Source organism: Fusarium keratoplasticum, chromosome 4, assembly GCF_025433545.1.
Source record: "Fusarium keratoplasticum isolate Fu6.1 chromosome 4, whole genome shotgun sequence".
Classification (NCBI taxonomy): domain Eukaryota; kingdom Fungi; phylum Ascomycota; class Sordariomycetes; order Hypocreales; family Nectriaceae; genus Fusarium; species Fusarium keratoplasticum.
Window position 1 is genome coordinate 4,801,131 of NC_070532.1, and position 15,582 is coordinate 4,816,712.

The following is a 15,582-nucleotide window of genomic DNA, read 5'->3' on the forward strand; positions in this document are numbered from 1 at the left end:
TTGCAATTTAATTTACTTTTGTGTGGGTGTTGAAGAAGCGCGCGTCAAATTTGCAAAATGTTCCAGCTCTTCGGGACTCGAGACATTGGGGGCCAGGACTCGAGAGGCATCCCAGAGGCTGATCGGTTTCATCATAAAGCCCCTGTGACTTTTTATTATCAAGCGAGCAAAAAATTAAGCATCATGACCAGGGGATGATGTATTATTAAAATGCCTGTAAACGAGAAGAGAAGCTCGATGATGATGGAACCTGGATGCGGAGGGGGCAGTGCAGGCAGGCGCGATTGAGAGAGCTCTTGCTTGCAGCTCGGCTGCCTGAGAGACCGTCGTGCCTGCCTCACAGGGCTGACTGGCCTTTCCCTTTTCGGCAAGCGCTTTGTGGTGACCACTCTTGGCGGTACGTACCTGTCCTTGATGAAACGAACCTCGCCACTCTTGGCCCTTTAGCAGGGGCCACGAGTTCTTGCAGTTCTATCAACACCATGAATGAAGCACAGGTATCGTCACCAGCAACCATCTTTGGACACAAATGTGCGGACGCGTAAAAATGCTGCCGGCTGAGCTGGATTCGAACGGATGTCCGTATCAACCATGTCGCTCATTGGCCTAGTCCGTGAGGCAGCCAAAAAGGCAATCGCCCTAGCGACCAGCCCTGGCACACACTTGGGGGCCGTTGGGGGCCGTTTTCTGAGAGGGTGACTGTGAGCGGCGAGCAACGCGTCCTGCCGAGTTTTCTTGATCCATCAGCAGAGCCTGCAGGAAGAGGCAACTTGTCAGTCCTGACGCGTCAGGCCGAGTTCTTCCTAGCGAACGGCTCTGATTCAGAGCTGTATGAGGTTGCTCATGGGATTGGCGTTCGTCTTGATGAATATCGTGTCTTGAGAAGTGGCTGCCACAAACCAATCAAACACGGACCTGTGGAGTTGCCGGGTTGGACGCAGGTCCCTTCACAAACGGCCGCGTGATGGATCGATCAGAGCCAGGCACGTCAACGGTTGCCCATGTCTTGAGTCCTGAATGGAGACGTCTCGGCAGGCAGCATCTTTGTCATTTGGATCTTTGGTTCTCCGGGGTATGGACGAGGAGAGTTTCAAGCGGGCGTTGTGCTGCACTCGCTGAAGCTATTCGCAGTAGTGCGACATCTTGCATCTCCAATTCCAAGGTCACAAACAAGATGCACGCCCTTGGCTCTGCATGCAGTCGAATTGAATCGACAATTGACAGTGGCTGCTTCTGGCTGCTTCCAAGACGACTTCCCTAAAGTGGCCGTTGAACTGAACTGTGCGTCCCGTTGTGACAGGCATCTGTGCCATCCATCTAGCTCCCGTGTGGTTTGCATCTTGGCGGGATGATGGACAGACAGGTGGAGGACGGCATGCCCGTCAGAGGGGAAGAGGCATCCAATGAATCCTTCAGGATCATCAAACTCTGCTCAAGCTCTTGATCGAAAACCTGGGATCGATGCAAGGCTGAGCAGCCATCGCGATCAAATCTGACGCCAAAGCCTCTCATACCCTGGTGGAAGGGCTGAGGCTGTGGTAGACGATGTGGCGCCTCTGTCGCTAGAGGACCTTCTAGCGCCGCAACCAGATTGCCAGAGGCGTCCACTCTCGAGGTCCAAGCCTCGATAGGCGGACTCCAAGGGCCCCAGGCACTGCCCGCTCTGGCTTCCCACTGCTGCAGGGGCTCTTGGAGTTGAGACTCGGACTTGGAGATGGGTGAGGTTGCGAGCGAATGAGAGATGGGCGACATTCATGTCAATGATTGCGATTGCGGGACGACAAAGAGCACGCGCATGATGATGGGGCCGTATTGTACACTTTGACAAGTCACGCCCTGCCCTACCCAAATCCTGTCTCACTCCGTCTCCCGACTCGCCGGTTGGAGGGCGTGTCCTTGTCGCTGTCGCATTCTAGGACGAGGTCAGTGTGTGCAAGGGCGTGTAGGTGGCCTGTCTACACTCTGCTCTAGTGTTATCGGCTTTCCTTTGTGTGTCTGCAGACTCGATGAGTCAATGCCGGATACAAGAGAAAATGACCCCATGATCCAGGTTTTTTGACAAGACGGCCGACGGCGGCATTAGAGAAGGTGTTGGCGACATGTTTTTGCGTGGCCTGGGACTTTCCGAGTGAGTCGCAGTCCGTTAGGGTCGAATCTTTTTGCGAGGCACCTTTTTTTGTGTGATGGTCTGGATCTGCTCATGGATGGTGTGCGCAGACCACCTCCCAGACACGAAAAGAAGATGGTGTACGGTGCATGTCAATCGATGTCAACACAATTGTGTCCTTTGCGTTTCAACCCAAGGCCGCGTCTTGAGCCGCCTCCATCGTCATGAGCAAACTGTCAAAGATGGCATACCACCTCGTGGTACATGACATGTCCAAAGTCCTACGCTTGGACGAATTTGTGGACGGGTTCCTAAAAAGTTGGCGATGGGTTCACCAGCTGGCGGGATACCGTACCCGTCAATGCCCTACGTCCAACCCTTGATTGGATTCGCATTGGTTCGTCGCTTGTCAGAGTCCCCCTCGTCTCCCGTGTCGATTCCCGTCCCTCCCCCAGACGGGAAACAACTCGATCCTACGGACTGGACTGTTACTGGGCTGTGTTTTACTCTTCCGTGGTGGTGAACCCTTGGGACCAAGGATTGTCTCGGTCAGGGGTGACCCTAGCGAGAAGGCCGTGGCTCAGCAGGCACCGCCATTGGACTGTCCCCTTGACCCAGGAAGAGGGAGTCATCGGCATGGTTCTGATGGTGGACCTGGGGGCCACAAGGCCATTCCCAAGGCCATTGGCGCCCGTGGCAGGGGTCGTCTAGTGGCCGCAGACACTCACTCACAGACAGACCCTGGCAGCTAGGGCTGGTAGGCAGAAACGGCCATCCCCACCCTGAGCTCTGAGGCTGCCTCGGAGGGAACACCACCATCTTGTTCAGCCCAGGTCCCGATGTATATATCGCGATCCGCTTGGCGAACCAAAGTCCTGTTCCTATCCATCAGACTCGCTCAAACCCCAAGGCAACAACACACCCCATCTCCGCATATTTTCCACTTTTTGATACCCCCCATACTCCAAAGTCCATCAGTCCATTTCTTCACTCCCCAGGCATCCACCCCTACCCTTTCCTGATCCAGCAGTTGCCGGCTTAGACTCAAGTCCCTGCACACCATCCCACCAAACTTCCATTGACCTGCGGCCTCTCTTCTATATAAACAAGGGCCCTCTTCCTCTTCTTGACCAGCCAAACAAAACACTCAATCCCATCTGGATCAAAAGGCTCATAAATACCCACGACCTCTCCAACAACAGCAGTCTTCATTGACTTCTCTCACCAACACACTGTCGTCTCAACAGCTTCCCGTCGTTGTTGATAACGTCTTATACAACCATCGTCGCCGTAACAGCAACCCTTCAACACCACGACCAGAGCAGACTCGACTCTTTCCCAACAGGACTCGTCTGCCTCCTGTAGTTATCCAGGAGCACCCTCCTGTACCGCGCAACCAGCGCCCAGAACCCTCCAACACCGACACAATGTGCACCACCAACATCTACACCTACGTCTACCCTGACGGCCGGACAGAGCAGTACTCGCAGCCCACGCTCTGCGCCAACTCCCGTCACGGCCAGGTCTGCGCCAGCAACTACGTTTTCCAGCACCCCAGCCAGCTCGTCAACTACACCGAGACAACATATCCCACCATGACCCAGCTGCCTCCCACTCCTCAGTACAGCCCTGTGCCCTCAACGCCATCTTACCGCTCTGGTGACGAGTCAGACCGATCATACGGCAGCTCGTCCAGCAAGAAGAAGCGGGCATCTGGCCTCTACATTGACGGCCACAAGGTCCTCGATTTCCACCACAAGAAGGAGCGTCGACCTAGCTCACGGCACGCTGATCGCATCGTCCTGGTCGACAACCCGCCTACTTCTCGCACACCACCTCAGACCTGGACTGCCCCTCACACTGCTCCCGCCTCTCCCAACCCCAACACCTACGTTATCGAGACCCGCGATGCTTCTCACCGACGACCAGTGATTGTTGACGACCGGGCCAAGCCTGAGCGTCACATCATTGAGGTTGTCGACAACCACCGATCTTCCAAGCATGTTCGCCATGCCTCCTCCAGCTCTCGTGACAGCCGGCACTCTGACAGCGAGGAGGCCCGCAAGATCCGACGTGAGCAGAAGCGAGAGGAGAAGCGACGAGAGGAGGCTGCCCAGCGACTTGCCATCCGCATCGCCGAGGCCAATGCCGAGATCGCTGGCCGTCCTGCAGTTCCCGCTCCCCCTCGTCCTCGCCGTGCCTCTACCTACAAGCGACCCTCAGTCGAGGTCCTGGACCGCGAGGCTGAGCTCGTCGAGGCCGTGCGCCGGCTGAACTTTGAGGAGGAGCGCCGAGAGGAGAAGGCCCGCAAACTGGCCAAGAAGGAGGAGAAGAAGGAGGAGGAGGCCCAGCGAAAGCGTCTGATGGAGCGCATGCAGCCCAAGCGTCGGGCCTCAGTCGGCCCCGGCAGCCGGCGGCAGCGAGTACTCTACGACGACGGCGTGTACCGCTGGGAGTAAGCGACTGAGAGTCTGATATCGGTTTCTTCTGTGTATTTCTTCTTGTATCATTGGCTTTCTTGATTGGGATCTCGGACAAACAGTACAGCATTTTGGTTTTATTGGGACTAGCGATTTGATTTAGATTTGGGCATGGTTATTGGGAAACTTGTACATGATATTGGATGAAAGCACTTGGGCTTGGGATTTATTGATACCAACCGACACCACTCATTCGGAAGAGAGCCGATGAGGGAGGAATACGGAGAAATCAGATACACAAAAGAACAAAAAAAGAATCCAAAAATGGGGTTTGATTTTAAACAAAACATTCTGTTTCTCATCATCTCAAGTGAAATCATCATGAGCATCTCATAACTTATCCATTCTGCCATTGTTGACCGCTTTCTTACTTGCATCATTGCTCGCGTGAGGAGTCAGCTCAGATCTCAAGATCATCCAAGCAACTCACAATTATCAAGTCAAGACTCTGCGTTCATGTCGGAATGGGCGCCAAGATATCTGAAGATCACCCCCCGCAGGGAAATGGTACGAACACGACTCACCACCATGACTCTGGATGAGTGCTCACTGTGATAGGCGGCGGTCCCCTCTCAAACGACCCTTGCTCCGCCGGCGGAGAACCAAGAGGCGCTCACTTGTCCCGTGATGGGGACGGGAGTGTGGGTGACAAAGGCGGCGACGACGACGACGACGATGATGACGAGGGTGTCGTTAGCGCCGTGCCGCTGACTGATGCATCTGATAAGAAGAAAAAGAAGAAGAGAAAGCCCAAGAAGAAGAAGGCCAAGAAGGCTACTCACCAATCATCCCCTCCGAGGGTGCCGCTGAGTGAGCTCTTTGCTCCTGGACAGTATCCTGCAGGAGAGTTCCTCGACTATGAGGATACCAACACGGCTCGCACCACTGCGGCGGAGTTGCGTGCCCTTGACCGCAAGCAACTTGAGGACCCTGCGTTCCTCGATGAGTACCGCCGGGCGGCAGAAGTGCACCGCCAAGTACGCCAGTGGGCTCAGGAGAGCGTCAAGCCAGGCCAGACACTACGTGACATTGCCAACGGCATCGAGGATGGCGTGCGAGCCCTCCTCGGCAACCAGGGCCTCGAACCGGGCGATGGCCTCAAGTCCGGGATGGGGTTTCCAACCGGCCTGTGCCTCAACCACGAGACGGCACACTACACGCCCAACCCTGGCCAGAAGGATGTCGTCCTGCAGTACGAGGATGTCATGAAGGTCGACTTTGGCGTGCACATCAACGGATGGATCGTCGATAGTGCGTTTACCATGTCATTTGACCCCACGTATGATAACCTCCTCGCGGCGGTCAAGGACGCGACCAATAGCGGCATCAAGGTGAGCAAGCATCTCTACATTCAACCGGAGACAAGGATTCTAACGATGCCTCAGGCTTCTGGAATCGACGTGCGCATCTGCGACGTCAGTGCGGCTATCCAGGAGGCCATGGAGAGCTACGAGGTAGAGATTGGCGGCAAGACGTACCCGGTCAAGCCGGTCCGCAACATCAGCGCGCACAACATCCAGCACTACCGGATCCACGGCGGCAAGTCGATCCCCTTCATCAAGAACTCGGACCAGACCAAGATGGAGGAGGGGGAAGTCTTTGCCATCGAGACGTTTGGGACCACGGGGCGCGGCCGCTTGTACGATGACGTGAGTGGTTATGTTCTCTTGGGGGAAGAGGAAACTGACATCGGAATAGGTCGGAATCTACGGTTACAAGCTGGAGAATGGAGGTCCGTCTCCGGCGTCGCTGCCTTTTGCCTCGGCGAAGAAGCTGCACAAGGTCATCAAGGAGAACTTTGGTAACATTGTGTTTTGCCGGCGCTACCTTGAGCGTCTAGGCCAGGAGCGGTACTTGGCCGGGGTGAGTGCCACAGTAAAGTGTTGAGGAAGTGTTTGTGCTAATGGGTTGAAAAAGCTGAATTGCCTGGTTTCCAATGGTCTGCTGGAGGCTTATGAACCGCTTGCCGACGTCAAGGGGTCGTACTCAGCTCAGTTTGAGCATGTGAGTTTGTCTATGCTAATAGGGGATTTTGACTAACGATTTTTAGACAATTCTGCTTCGAGAGTCTAGCAAGGAGATTCTGAGTCGAGGAAGTGATTATTAGTTTGCTACTTGGTTTGATGGAGAGCCACGATGTTCAACACGGCTTGGGAGTAGTTACTGCTCCATGGCAGATTCAACTCTGCTTCTGTATGGGATCAAGAAACTTCAACAGTTCCAACAACCATTGCACGACTTCAACAGTTTGCAGTAGTTACTTTCACTACATTTATTTGACCAACTAGTCTAGATTGACTCTTATACAAACTATCATTTCAACCGTTTCAGTGTTGAACATCACAGGGCTAAACCTCCGAAGTCGCAACTGTTGCCTGAAGGAATTGACATGACACACCTCCAAAAAGCATGCGATTGGACATGTCCGGCCATTGACCAGTGATGAGTGACTCAAAAATCTTGCTGCAAGCCAGGGTACATGCACAGCTGAATGCAGATGGTTTGAATGCTTACACCCCCACCACCACCCCTCGTCGATCGTGAGAGGGGAACTACCCTTTCCCATTTTGAGGTTGGATGCCTTGTGGTGTCATGGGGCCTGAGGAAGAGGGGGGCGTGTCAGGCAACGGAAGAAGAGGGAAGATGGAGAGGGAATAACTTTTTTTTTTGTTTGTAACCATGGAATATGCCCTGGTTCAAACGAAAGTCCAGTTTCACGAAACAGGGTGTTGGAGAGAATGAGTGGTGATGCAATCACTGATGGCTTCACCGGGAACAACGGCTACTAATGCATCTGTTGCATTCCATACCTGCAGACCTATAGATGAATTCAAGCCAAACACATGTGAAGCTCTACCAAAGTCCCAAAATATACACATGTTGCGAGTCTTGGTGTTTTCCTTTCTCCTCTTTTCCCCAGGCACCCACGCACGCTAGCGCAGGACATCAAAGAGCCCCTCCCCCACGTCGAGACAAGAGGGAACTTTGGTTGCGCTCCACAACCCTTTTTCCAGTTCGTGTTGGATGGATACTCGGCTTCGGCTTTATCGAAACTCGCAGTGCGCATTTCCACATGCGCTCAACTTGGATCTCGTTCCTTGATACTCCTCGTTCCTTGATCTTGTTCTCGCCTTTCTATAGACATGGATGTATTTTGTCTCATTGTGCCTCCGAGTGCCTGACACGCCCCCTCCTTCAAGTGAGACCACACTCGTGTAGATTCGACAGGTCATGAGATGAAACAAATTTTTCTAATCGATGCTTATGGAGCAGGTTTGTCTCGTACCTTGCTTTAGTTGAGCCGGGCTCATGCAAGTTGGGGGATGACTGCATCTGGCTCACGAACCTGAGTTTGGTTGAGCAGCCCGCCTGGGCGAACCAACTGAGATTACCACAGCTGAATATTCTCATTATCTTAGTGCCAGGTCATGATTTGCATTTCGAACCACAAAAGCGGCCGACACAGTTGTGCCAAGAGAATACTCGTATTTGCGTTTGCCCCACGTATCCTTGGGAAACGCCGGTCTGGGGATAGCCTCGTATTTGTCTTCTGATAGATCCGAACTGGCCGCGATTAGAAATGCTTACGTTGACGTGGGAAGCCCGTATTTCGTCGATGTCGTTTAGTGAGAGTGTTTGGGCTGCGCGAGTTGAGCTGATGTGGGTTGCAAGTCTGTCACTCTGCTGTAATTAGAAATCACTTATTCTGCATTGGCCACTATCGAGGTTGAGTTGTAGCTGGCGATATAGCCAGTATTAGAATAAGCGAGGATCGTCAACTGGGATCATTTAGTGGTGGTAACTGGACGATGTGCTGAATCTGATAGTTCGCCTGCAACATCTCGTTGAGTACAACATGAACAGCTCAAGGTTGCAAATGCGCGAAGAGGAGAAACGATACAACAACTAAAGAAAGACTACATAAAATTTCACACATTACTTGTTTGCGAATCCCGCCATGATTCTGAGCGGTGCCTACACTTTGATAGTGAAGGTGGCATGTCTAAGACAAATTCCCAAGACACTGAACCTTCTTTGTGCAACAATATTGAACTCTCTCTCGCATCCACCATCAATCCAATTCTACCATCCCATGACCTCTTGACCGAGACAAACCTCCATCCTTCACCGAAGCCTCATTTCTCGCTCCGACCCGACGGTTGACCATGTAACCCTCCCTCTCGCATTTTATCCGAAAGGGGGCCACGAGGACATCGAAACGGGACATGTGCACACGAAAACAGCACAGATAGTGTAATTCTTGCGTCAGAACATAGTTGGTGTGACGGTGCTCGTCGTTGTTTGGCCGAAATGGTGTTAACCTCATGACTGGTGACAACCAATGGTCATCCTCACATACTCACAACAACACTTTTGAATGCAGTCAATTATGACCTAGTCTGGGTATCGAAACTCAATATTCGCTTCATATGTGCTTTGCCATCTCCCATCAATGCCGCGCCTAGACTATGTGTCAAGTTATCCCACAAATACTAATCCTCGACATGGCCGTGACCCGTATGTACAAATAGTGTGCAATGCCTTCCCACATATGCTCTGGTAAAACTCCTTCGACAAATGGAAAATAGTACGAGTATGGTATATGCGTCGTTAAGCCACCGGTTGTGATTCCTCGCGCGGCCTCTTGCCGAGCCTCAGTGTTGGCACGTCCAGATTCTCGAGGATGTGCTGATGCTGAGCTGTCCCCTCCTTCAATCTTTGATAATGCTTCTGTAAGCGTTTCTCACCCACGACCAGTTCAAATCCGACTAGGAAACAGAAGCTGATTTCTAGACGGGCTAGCTCTGCCTCACTGACACCTCCCACCTTGGCCATTTTGGCGTGAGGATAGGATAGGTCCTCGAGTGCCTTCATAGCGACCCGAAGACCAGCCAAGACCAGTCGATGGGCATTGCGTCGAGTAACTGGAATGGCTCGCTCGTCAACTGCCAATCGGTGTATGTATAAAGATGTGGCGAGGTATACTGCCGTGCTCATGGGGCAGAACTGGTGTAGACGCTGGAGATACTGGTTGATGCTAATGGGCGGCTCGTTCTTGCTATAGAACTTGCGCGTAATGGCGCTGTGCTGAAGATTGACGGGCTGCGAATCGGCCCCGACAACAACGTATGGCTCCGATTGAGGAGGCGGCGACATGAGGCCCGCGGGCTGCTTCAGCCGGACACCGTCAATGGCGTCCGAGTCGTGACTCTCTGGCTTTGGAGCTGGCGATTCCTTGGCGGCGGCCAATTTCTTGGCCTCGAGCTCGGCCTGCTTCCTCATCCTGGCGAGGTTCTTGTCCGAGTGTGATCGCACAATGTTCTCCTTCTCGGCCTGCATGCCGCTCATGTGCGGTACGGTGGGAGACTTTGGAGGTGGCGTCGGGGGTACGTCCCCGGTTATCCTGACGAGCAGTTCGACGCCGGCGCTCAGCAGGGCGAGGGCCTCAGAGGGCGCCATCTCGAAGAGGCCATGATCGACGGCGGGCTTCGGGGTGGATTGATGCTTATCTTCGGCGGCGATCAGATGGGGATCGGACGAGGGCACCGGGGGAGGAGGCGGCGGTCGGTCGGGGGTGGGTTTCGGGTTTGAGTCGGGGAGTCGTAATGGGATGCTGCCGGCGTGCGTCTCTGTCGCTACGGCTGCCGTCGAATTGTGGTGAGACATGGCTCAGTTTGCAGAGAGCGGGTAAGTGTTTAAGAGGGGATCTTTGTCGTCAGGATATGGAGCCGTTGACGCGTCTCAGTCTCTTGATAAAGACAAGGCGCTGCGCAAGAACCGGCTCGACGCCTTTCATGATCTCGTCGCTCAAGAAGAAAGAAAAAGGAAAATTGAAGAGCGCAATGGAAATTGGGAATTCCAGTTGTCGTGGGGCCCGGCGCTTTTTTGTTTTGTTGCCTTTGCGAGCGAGCGCAAACTTGCGACTCGGGGTGGGACGAGACGAGCCAGGCGCCGTATGTGGAGCCTCGGATCTAGACCTGGACCCTGAAAGTGGGAAGCGCTGGGCTGCTGTTTGTCGCTGCAAGCAAGAGCCGGGATCCCAAATCTCGACTCCTCTAGATAGTGGTGTTGGCCATGAGAATCGTACAACGGTTGACGAGGGACATTAGACGAAGACGGTCCGACTAGCGGGGCAGGATCAAGATGGAAGGATCGCGAGCCTCAGCCGCGCGTGGAGGCTGTCTGTAAGGAAGGAAATGAAGGACGCTCCTACAAGCGCCGGCGATGGCGAGATTAATAAAAGCAAAGGCAAGTTGTTTTTGTAGTGTCGGCGGCTGGCATGACCTTGCAGTCCAGTCCCAGTGGTTTTTTGCCTGTCACGAGCCAGGGTGTGCGTATGCGTATTGGGTGCGGGGGAGCTAACTTGGAGATGATGGCTCTACCGGGCTTCCCTTTCAGCCGATCTCTGGTTAAGCTCTGGTCCCCTAGCGTAGCTGCTGTAGAAAAAAAAGCTCCGTTGAATGGAATGCTGTCAATTCGCCTCTCGGGTCGGGCTCGCGGAAGACGACAAGCTCGTGTTATTCAAGCGGTCGATTCCGGACGTGTGTCTCCCCCTCATCGTATTATTCCGGCAAGATTTGCCTGCCCACGAAAGGATTCTAGACCTTTTTGTGAGTGATCATGCTTTCAAACTGGCGGTTAATATACAGCGTAGTAACCAAGAGATGATCACCTCCCCTCGCCAAGAGGTCCATGGGCGAAATGTCGCCTGATGATTTACGTGCTTTTTCCTGGCTGTTGATCGAATCGCCGGGTCCTCTCTGCGCCGCCCTCAACTTCCTAGTCGAGGCTAGGGTGATGGGCGCTTAGGACGCTACAGGGCAGGAGGGGCAAAAAAGACAATACCAGGCAGTACGGAGTGTTAAAATATCCTCCACGAATGGGAGCTACAGAGAGATAATAAGAATGATAAAAATTACATTTAAATAAATTGGAGAATATGGTTGTATCTTATCTATTATTTCAGTATTTTTATATGAATCATTACGTCGTACACCAACAGTATTTGAGAGGACTTAACCTTCAATGTCTCATTATTTTTGACCCCAGCACAGAGCACTCTCGCTAATGAGGCGGCGCTACAGCGCGTCCGGGAGGTGGCGGTCGCCCCGGATTTTAGGCGGGGAGGGGCACGCAACCTGCTGACCTGAAGGGATCTACAGAAAACGGGGGATGGATTCGATGTCGCGACTCCAACATCAGACTTCGCTTCTGCAACCCCCAAGCGCCCTTGCCACGTTTGGAGAGAGACAACACGAGATGGAAATGAGACAATATTGAGTGGCAATGTCTGGAGCGACCAAGAGTCTCCGCAATTGCACCAGATACGACTGAAGACGGACGTTTTGAAGCTAAATGTCCGGAATCGTCGATTGATGCAGGAACTGCTCCCTCGTGGCCTCCATGATACGCAGGTCTTGCCAGCGTGTCTCGCATTGAGGCATTCGTATTGGGCCCAAAGCTACTGCATCTTGTGACCCAGCTGCCAGGGACCGGGTCCATTTGTTTTCGTTTCAAACTTACAATAAACGGCTCGGAACTTTGTATGAATGCGTCTTGATCTCGGGGTGGAGATGTTTCCGTGTTGAGAGCCAAGATACGAGGTTCCCACGCAACAATCAATCAATCTTTAACAAAGATCCCCACTGGTTCACCTTATGCAGTCAATCGCCTAGAACGAAGCGGAGCTGTCTGTCAATGGAGCAGATACGATGACAAGACACATGAAAGAAAATATGCAGGCGAATCAACCGAAATCGTGCTATCAGTTAATCACATGCTAGCGTCGTCTCATGTGTATTTTCCGAGGAGCCTCATAGGTCTAGAACCATCGCTTTATTATCTTTCTATCATGAAAATTTCATTATCTCTGCGTGTTATCCCTTAGCAGTCGGGCGCCACCTTGCAGTCCACCACAGCTGTCTGGCCTGCCTGCACCTTTGCGATGGCCTCCTTGAGCACGCTCTCCAGCTCAGACGCCTGGTCTACCTTGGCAGCGTGGATGTCTCCGCCCGCGGCGGCCTTGGCGATGCCGGAGTAGTCGGGCACCGGGTCGAACGAGATGTTGATCTCTTCGTTTGTGGCCTTGGAGCCAAGACCGTCGGGGTGGACGAGTAGTAGAGATCTGCGGGGAGCGTTCCAACCTGTCGAGAGTCAGTAAGTTGTTCATGATGGTATTTCATCCCACTTACCCTTGTTGTTTAGCACAATTGTCAGGACGGGAATGTTGTATCGTCTTGAGATCCAGTAGACGCTGCCAGGGACAGTAAAGAGATATGTTCCGTCTCCCACAATTTGCACCACAAACTTGCCCTTGTTCTTGCCGCCATTCTCAGCGTCAGTCGCCAGCTTGATACCCAGAGCACCACCGCCGGACCAGCCAAGGCCACCACCACCGCAGTTAATCCACGAACCAGGGATCTTGGGCTGCAGGTTGTCGTGCACGAACTGCGTGTTGGTGACAGCCTCAATGGCCCAGAGCGTGTCCTCGGGGCAGAGGTCGCGGAGCGTCTTGGAGAGGTGACCGGTGCCGAAGCTGCCGTCCGCCAGGGGCTCGGCCGCCTTGGCGATTGTCGCCAACTTGTTCTGGTATGCCTTGGATCGTTCCTCTTCAGCCTCGGCAGCACTGGCCTGGAGCTTGCTGCTGAGCTCCTCCTTGTTAAGGGCCTCGGTAATTTGCTGCACTGCCGTCAAGGCATCGGCTCGATATCGAGCATCAGACTGGATATAAAAGACAGGCATCTGCTGCTTCAGGGGATCAACATCGATATGAAAGATCTTGGCATCCTCCCGAGGCTTGCATCGGGTCTGGATCCAGGGCACGTCGCAGTCAAGGACGACAATGGTGTCGGCAGTGGTGATGGCGTCATCAGCGCCGAATCGCAGACCAAGCCAAGCGGGGTGGTCCGCGGGGAAGCACATATCACTACCGCCAGTGTCCAGCACTCGGAGTCCCTTGACCTTGTTCGCCAGCTCGACCAGTGCGCCGGGGATCTGGTGGTTTCGACCAGAGTACCCTGTGACCAGAAGGGGTGACTTGGCGCCAGCCAGGGCCTCGGAAATCTTGGTGACGGCGCTCTTGGGAAGTCCTCCGAGCTCGATGGGGTCCCAGTGCTGCTGCTTGAGGGAATAGGGCTGGAGATCAGCCTCCATCACCTCTCGTGCACCGCACAGATATACCGGACCTTGAGGGTCTGAGGTGGCGAACTGCAGGGCGCGGTTGACCATTTGCTTAACGTTGGATCCAGTCTTGATCTCGGCAGAGTACCGGCAGTACTGGGAGAGGATCTGTTTCTGATCGGGGACATCCTGGATCCAGTGAATGTACTCGGTACGGCTGCCGCGGTGCTCTCCCTCCTGGGTAAAAGGTGAAAGACCAGCGAACACCAAGACAGGGGCTCTGCCAGTGGAGGCATTATGGACAGCCGCTCCAAGGCCCTGAGTACCAACATCAACATGCACGATAACGCACTGAGGCTTGCCTGTTAACCGGGCATAGCCATCGGCCATGGACATGGCCACCATCTTTCAAACCATCACGTTAGTCTCTTGGAGTCAAGTCTGCAAGGCCAGACATACCTCATTAGGACAGGTGATGATTGTGGGAAATTTGCCCTTGGCCTCACGTTGACCCTTCACCATGGCCTCGATAATACTGGGGTGGTCGGAACCCAAGTTGACAAAGCAATGGGTGATTCCGGCCTCCCAGATGGCCTCAAAGAAGGCAAAAGATGCGGTGTACATCTTGGGGTTTGCTGTCGAATACGGACGAGAGATGAGACTTTTTGGGGAAGGGATATGCAGAGCAGTCGAAGGACCAGACTTTTGGTCCCTGGCTGCTACTGTATGACGAGTTGAAGAAGAAGCAGAATGACGCCCGCGGATGGAGGAGGATGCGGCAGCGGTGTTATATCCGCGCAGAGCAGAGGCCCCTGCAGGTCCACGGCGCACCCAGAGGCTCGGGGCGACCAATCCGGAGCGCTGCAGCATGGCCATGGTTCGGTAGGATTGTGCTTTTATGGCGCATTGTCAGTATTCCGCAGTTCCTACTGTGGACGTGGGACATGAGGAGACACGCTGTGATGTTGCCGAAGGGGTCCCGGGGATCGGAGGACGGAGGGGTAGGGCAGGGGTGTGTTAGCGGCCCGCCTTGGCGACCGGGAGTGAGAGACGGGATGTGATGATGGGGGGTTCCTTGTGGAGGCTCCGTCTTGCAGCGACCGGGGGTTGGGGCATCTTGGATTAAACGACGGGAATCAGACGAGGAGTGGATGGTGAACAGCAGATGAGACGGGAGCACTTGGACCAGGGACGGAACGGGGAGTGGGCGGGTATAGGGATTTGTGGATATGATGTTGGTAGGCGAAGGGAAGGTTGTTTGCGAGATGACAGGGTGGGTGAGTTCGGTGTCGGGGGGGTTGTCAAGGTGAGAAAAGGTGAGTGAGGATGTAAGTGAGGGTGGTAGGTATGTATGGCCAGCAGGGATGCCAAGGATACAGGTCAAGGTAAGAGTGTGGTAAAGTGCAAGATAACAACAACACGTCAATGAACCTACCTCACGTACAACTCGTCTGGTGATAGCTTCAAGCCCAAGAACCAATGACGTGTAGAGTTGGAAAGTCAAGTTTGTTAGTTTTAAGATGTATGAAAGAAGAAACAAAGCATAACTAGCTCCCAAAAGTCCGGGTTTTGTTTGCCGCCTCGTCGAACCGCAACAACCTTCTCCGCTCCCTTCCCCGCGGATGCAAACATTTGGAATTTGTTAATGCCCTCTGTTACGTCTTGGTGGGTCTTTGTGCCGTGGCTGGCCGTATCAAGACGCGGAGATGATGATGCTCACGAGGGCACATAGAGAGATTCGGGTTGAGTTACCCAGAGGGAGACAAGATAGAGGATGCGGGGTTGCGCGGGAGCTAAATTGTGGGAATAGGGCGTTCTTGACAAGCCTATTTGGCATGGCGTGCATAGAGTTGAACCTCTTGATAAGGCGTACTC

At 53.7% G+C, this 15,582-nt stretch overlaps 4 protein-coding genes across 4 annotated transcripts; 2 read left to right on the forward strand and 2 right to left on the reverse strand.

The window, feature by feature from the left end:
• Positions 1–3,243: 3,243 nt before the first annotated feature.
• Positions 3,244–4,566, forward strand: NCS57_00650100 (uncharacterized protein; the record flags this gene model as incomplete). Its single annotated transcript, XM_053056387.1, has 1 exon — positions 3,244–4,566. Exon 1 carries the CDS (start codon positions 3,535–3,537, stop codon positions 4,564–4,566), a length of 1,032 nt encoding a protein of 343 aa, XP_052915342.1. The 5' UTR covers positions 3,244–3,534.
• A 443-nt stretch (positions 4,567–5,009) lies between these two features.
• Positions 5,010–6,694, forward strand: NCS57_00650200 (Methionine aminopeptidase 2; the record flags this gene model as incomplete). Its single annotated transcript, XM_053056388.1, has 6 exons — positions 5,010–5,094; positions 5,146–5,918; positions 5,973–6,236; positions 6,286–6,450; positions 6,505–6,591; positions 6,638–6,694. Exons 1-6 carry the CDS (start codon positions 5,052–5,054, stop codon positions 6,692–6,694), a joined length of 1,389 nt encoding a protein of 462 aa, XP_052915343.1. The 5' UTR covers positions 5,010–5,051.
• Positions 6,695–9,198: 2,504 nt separating this feature from the next.
• NCS57_00650300 (uncharacterized protein) lies at positions 9,199–10,254 on the reverse strand (the record flags this gene model as incomplete). The annotated part of the gene is made up of 1 exon (XM_053056389.1): positions 9,199–10,254. One exon carries the CDS (start codon positions 10,252–10,254, stop codon positions 9,199–9,201), a length of 1,056 nt encoding a protein of 351 aa, XP_052915344.1.
• A 2,217-nt stretch (positions 10,255–12,471) lies between these two features.
• NCS57_00650400 (Pyruvate decarboxylase) lies at positions 12,472–14,583 on the reverse strand (the record flags this gene model as incomplete). The annotated part of the gene is made up of 3 exons (XM_053056390.1): positions 12,472–12,731; positions 12,780–14,112; positions 14,167–14,583. The coding sequence occupies 3 exons, from the start codon at positions 14,581–14,583 to the stop codon at positions 12,472–12,474; spliced, it is 2,010 nt and encodes a 669-aa protein (XP_052915345.1).
• Positions 14,584–15,582: the final 999 nt, after the last annotated feature.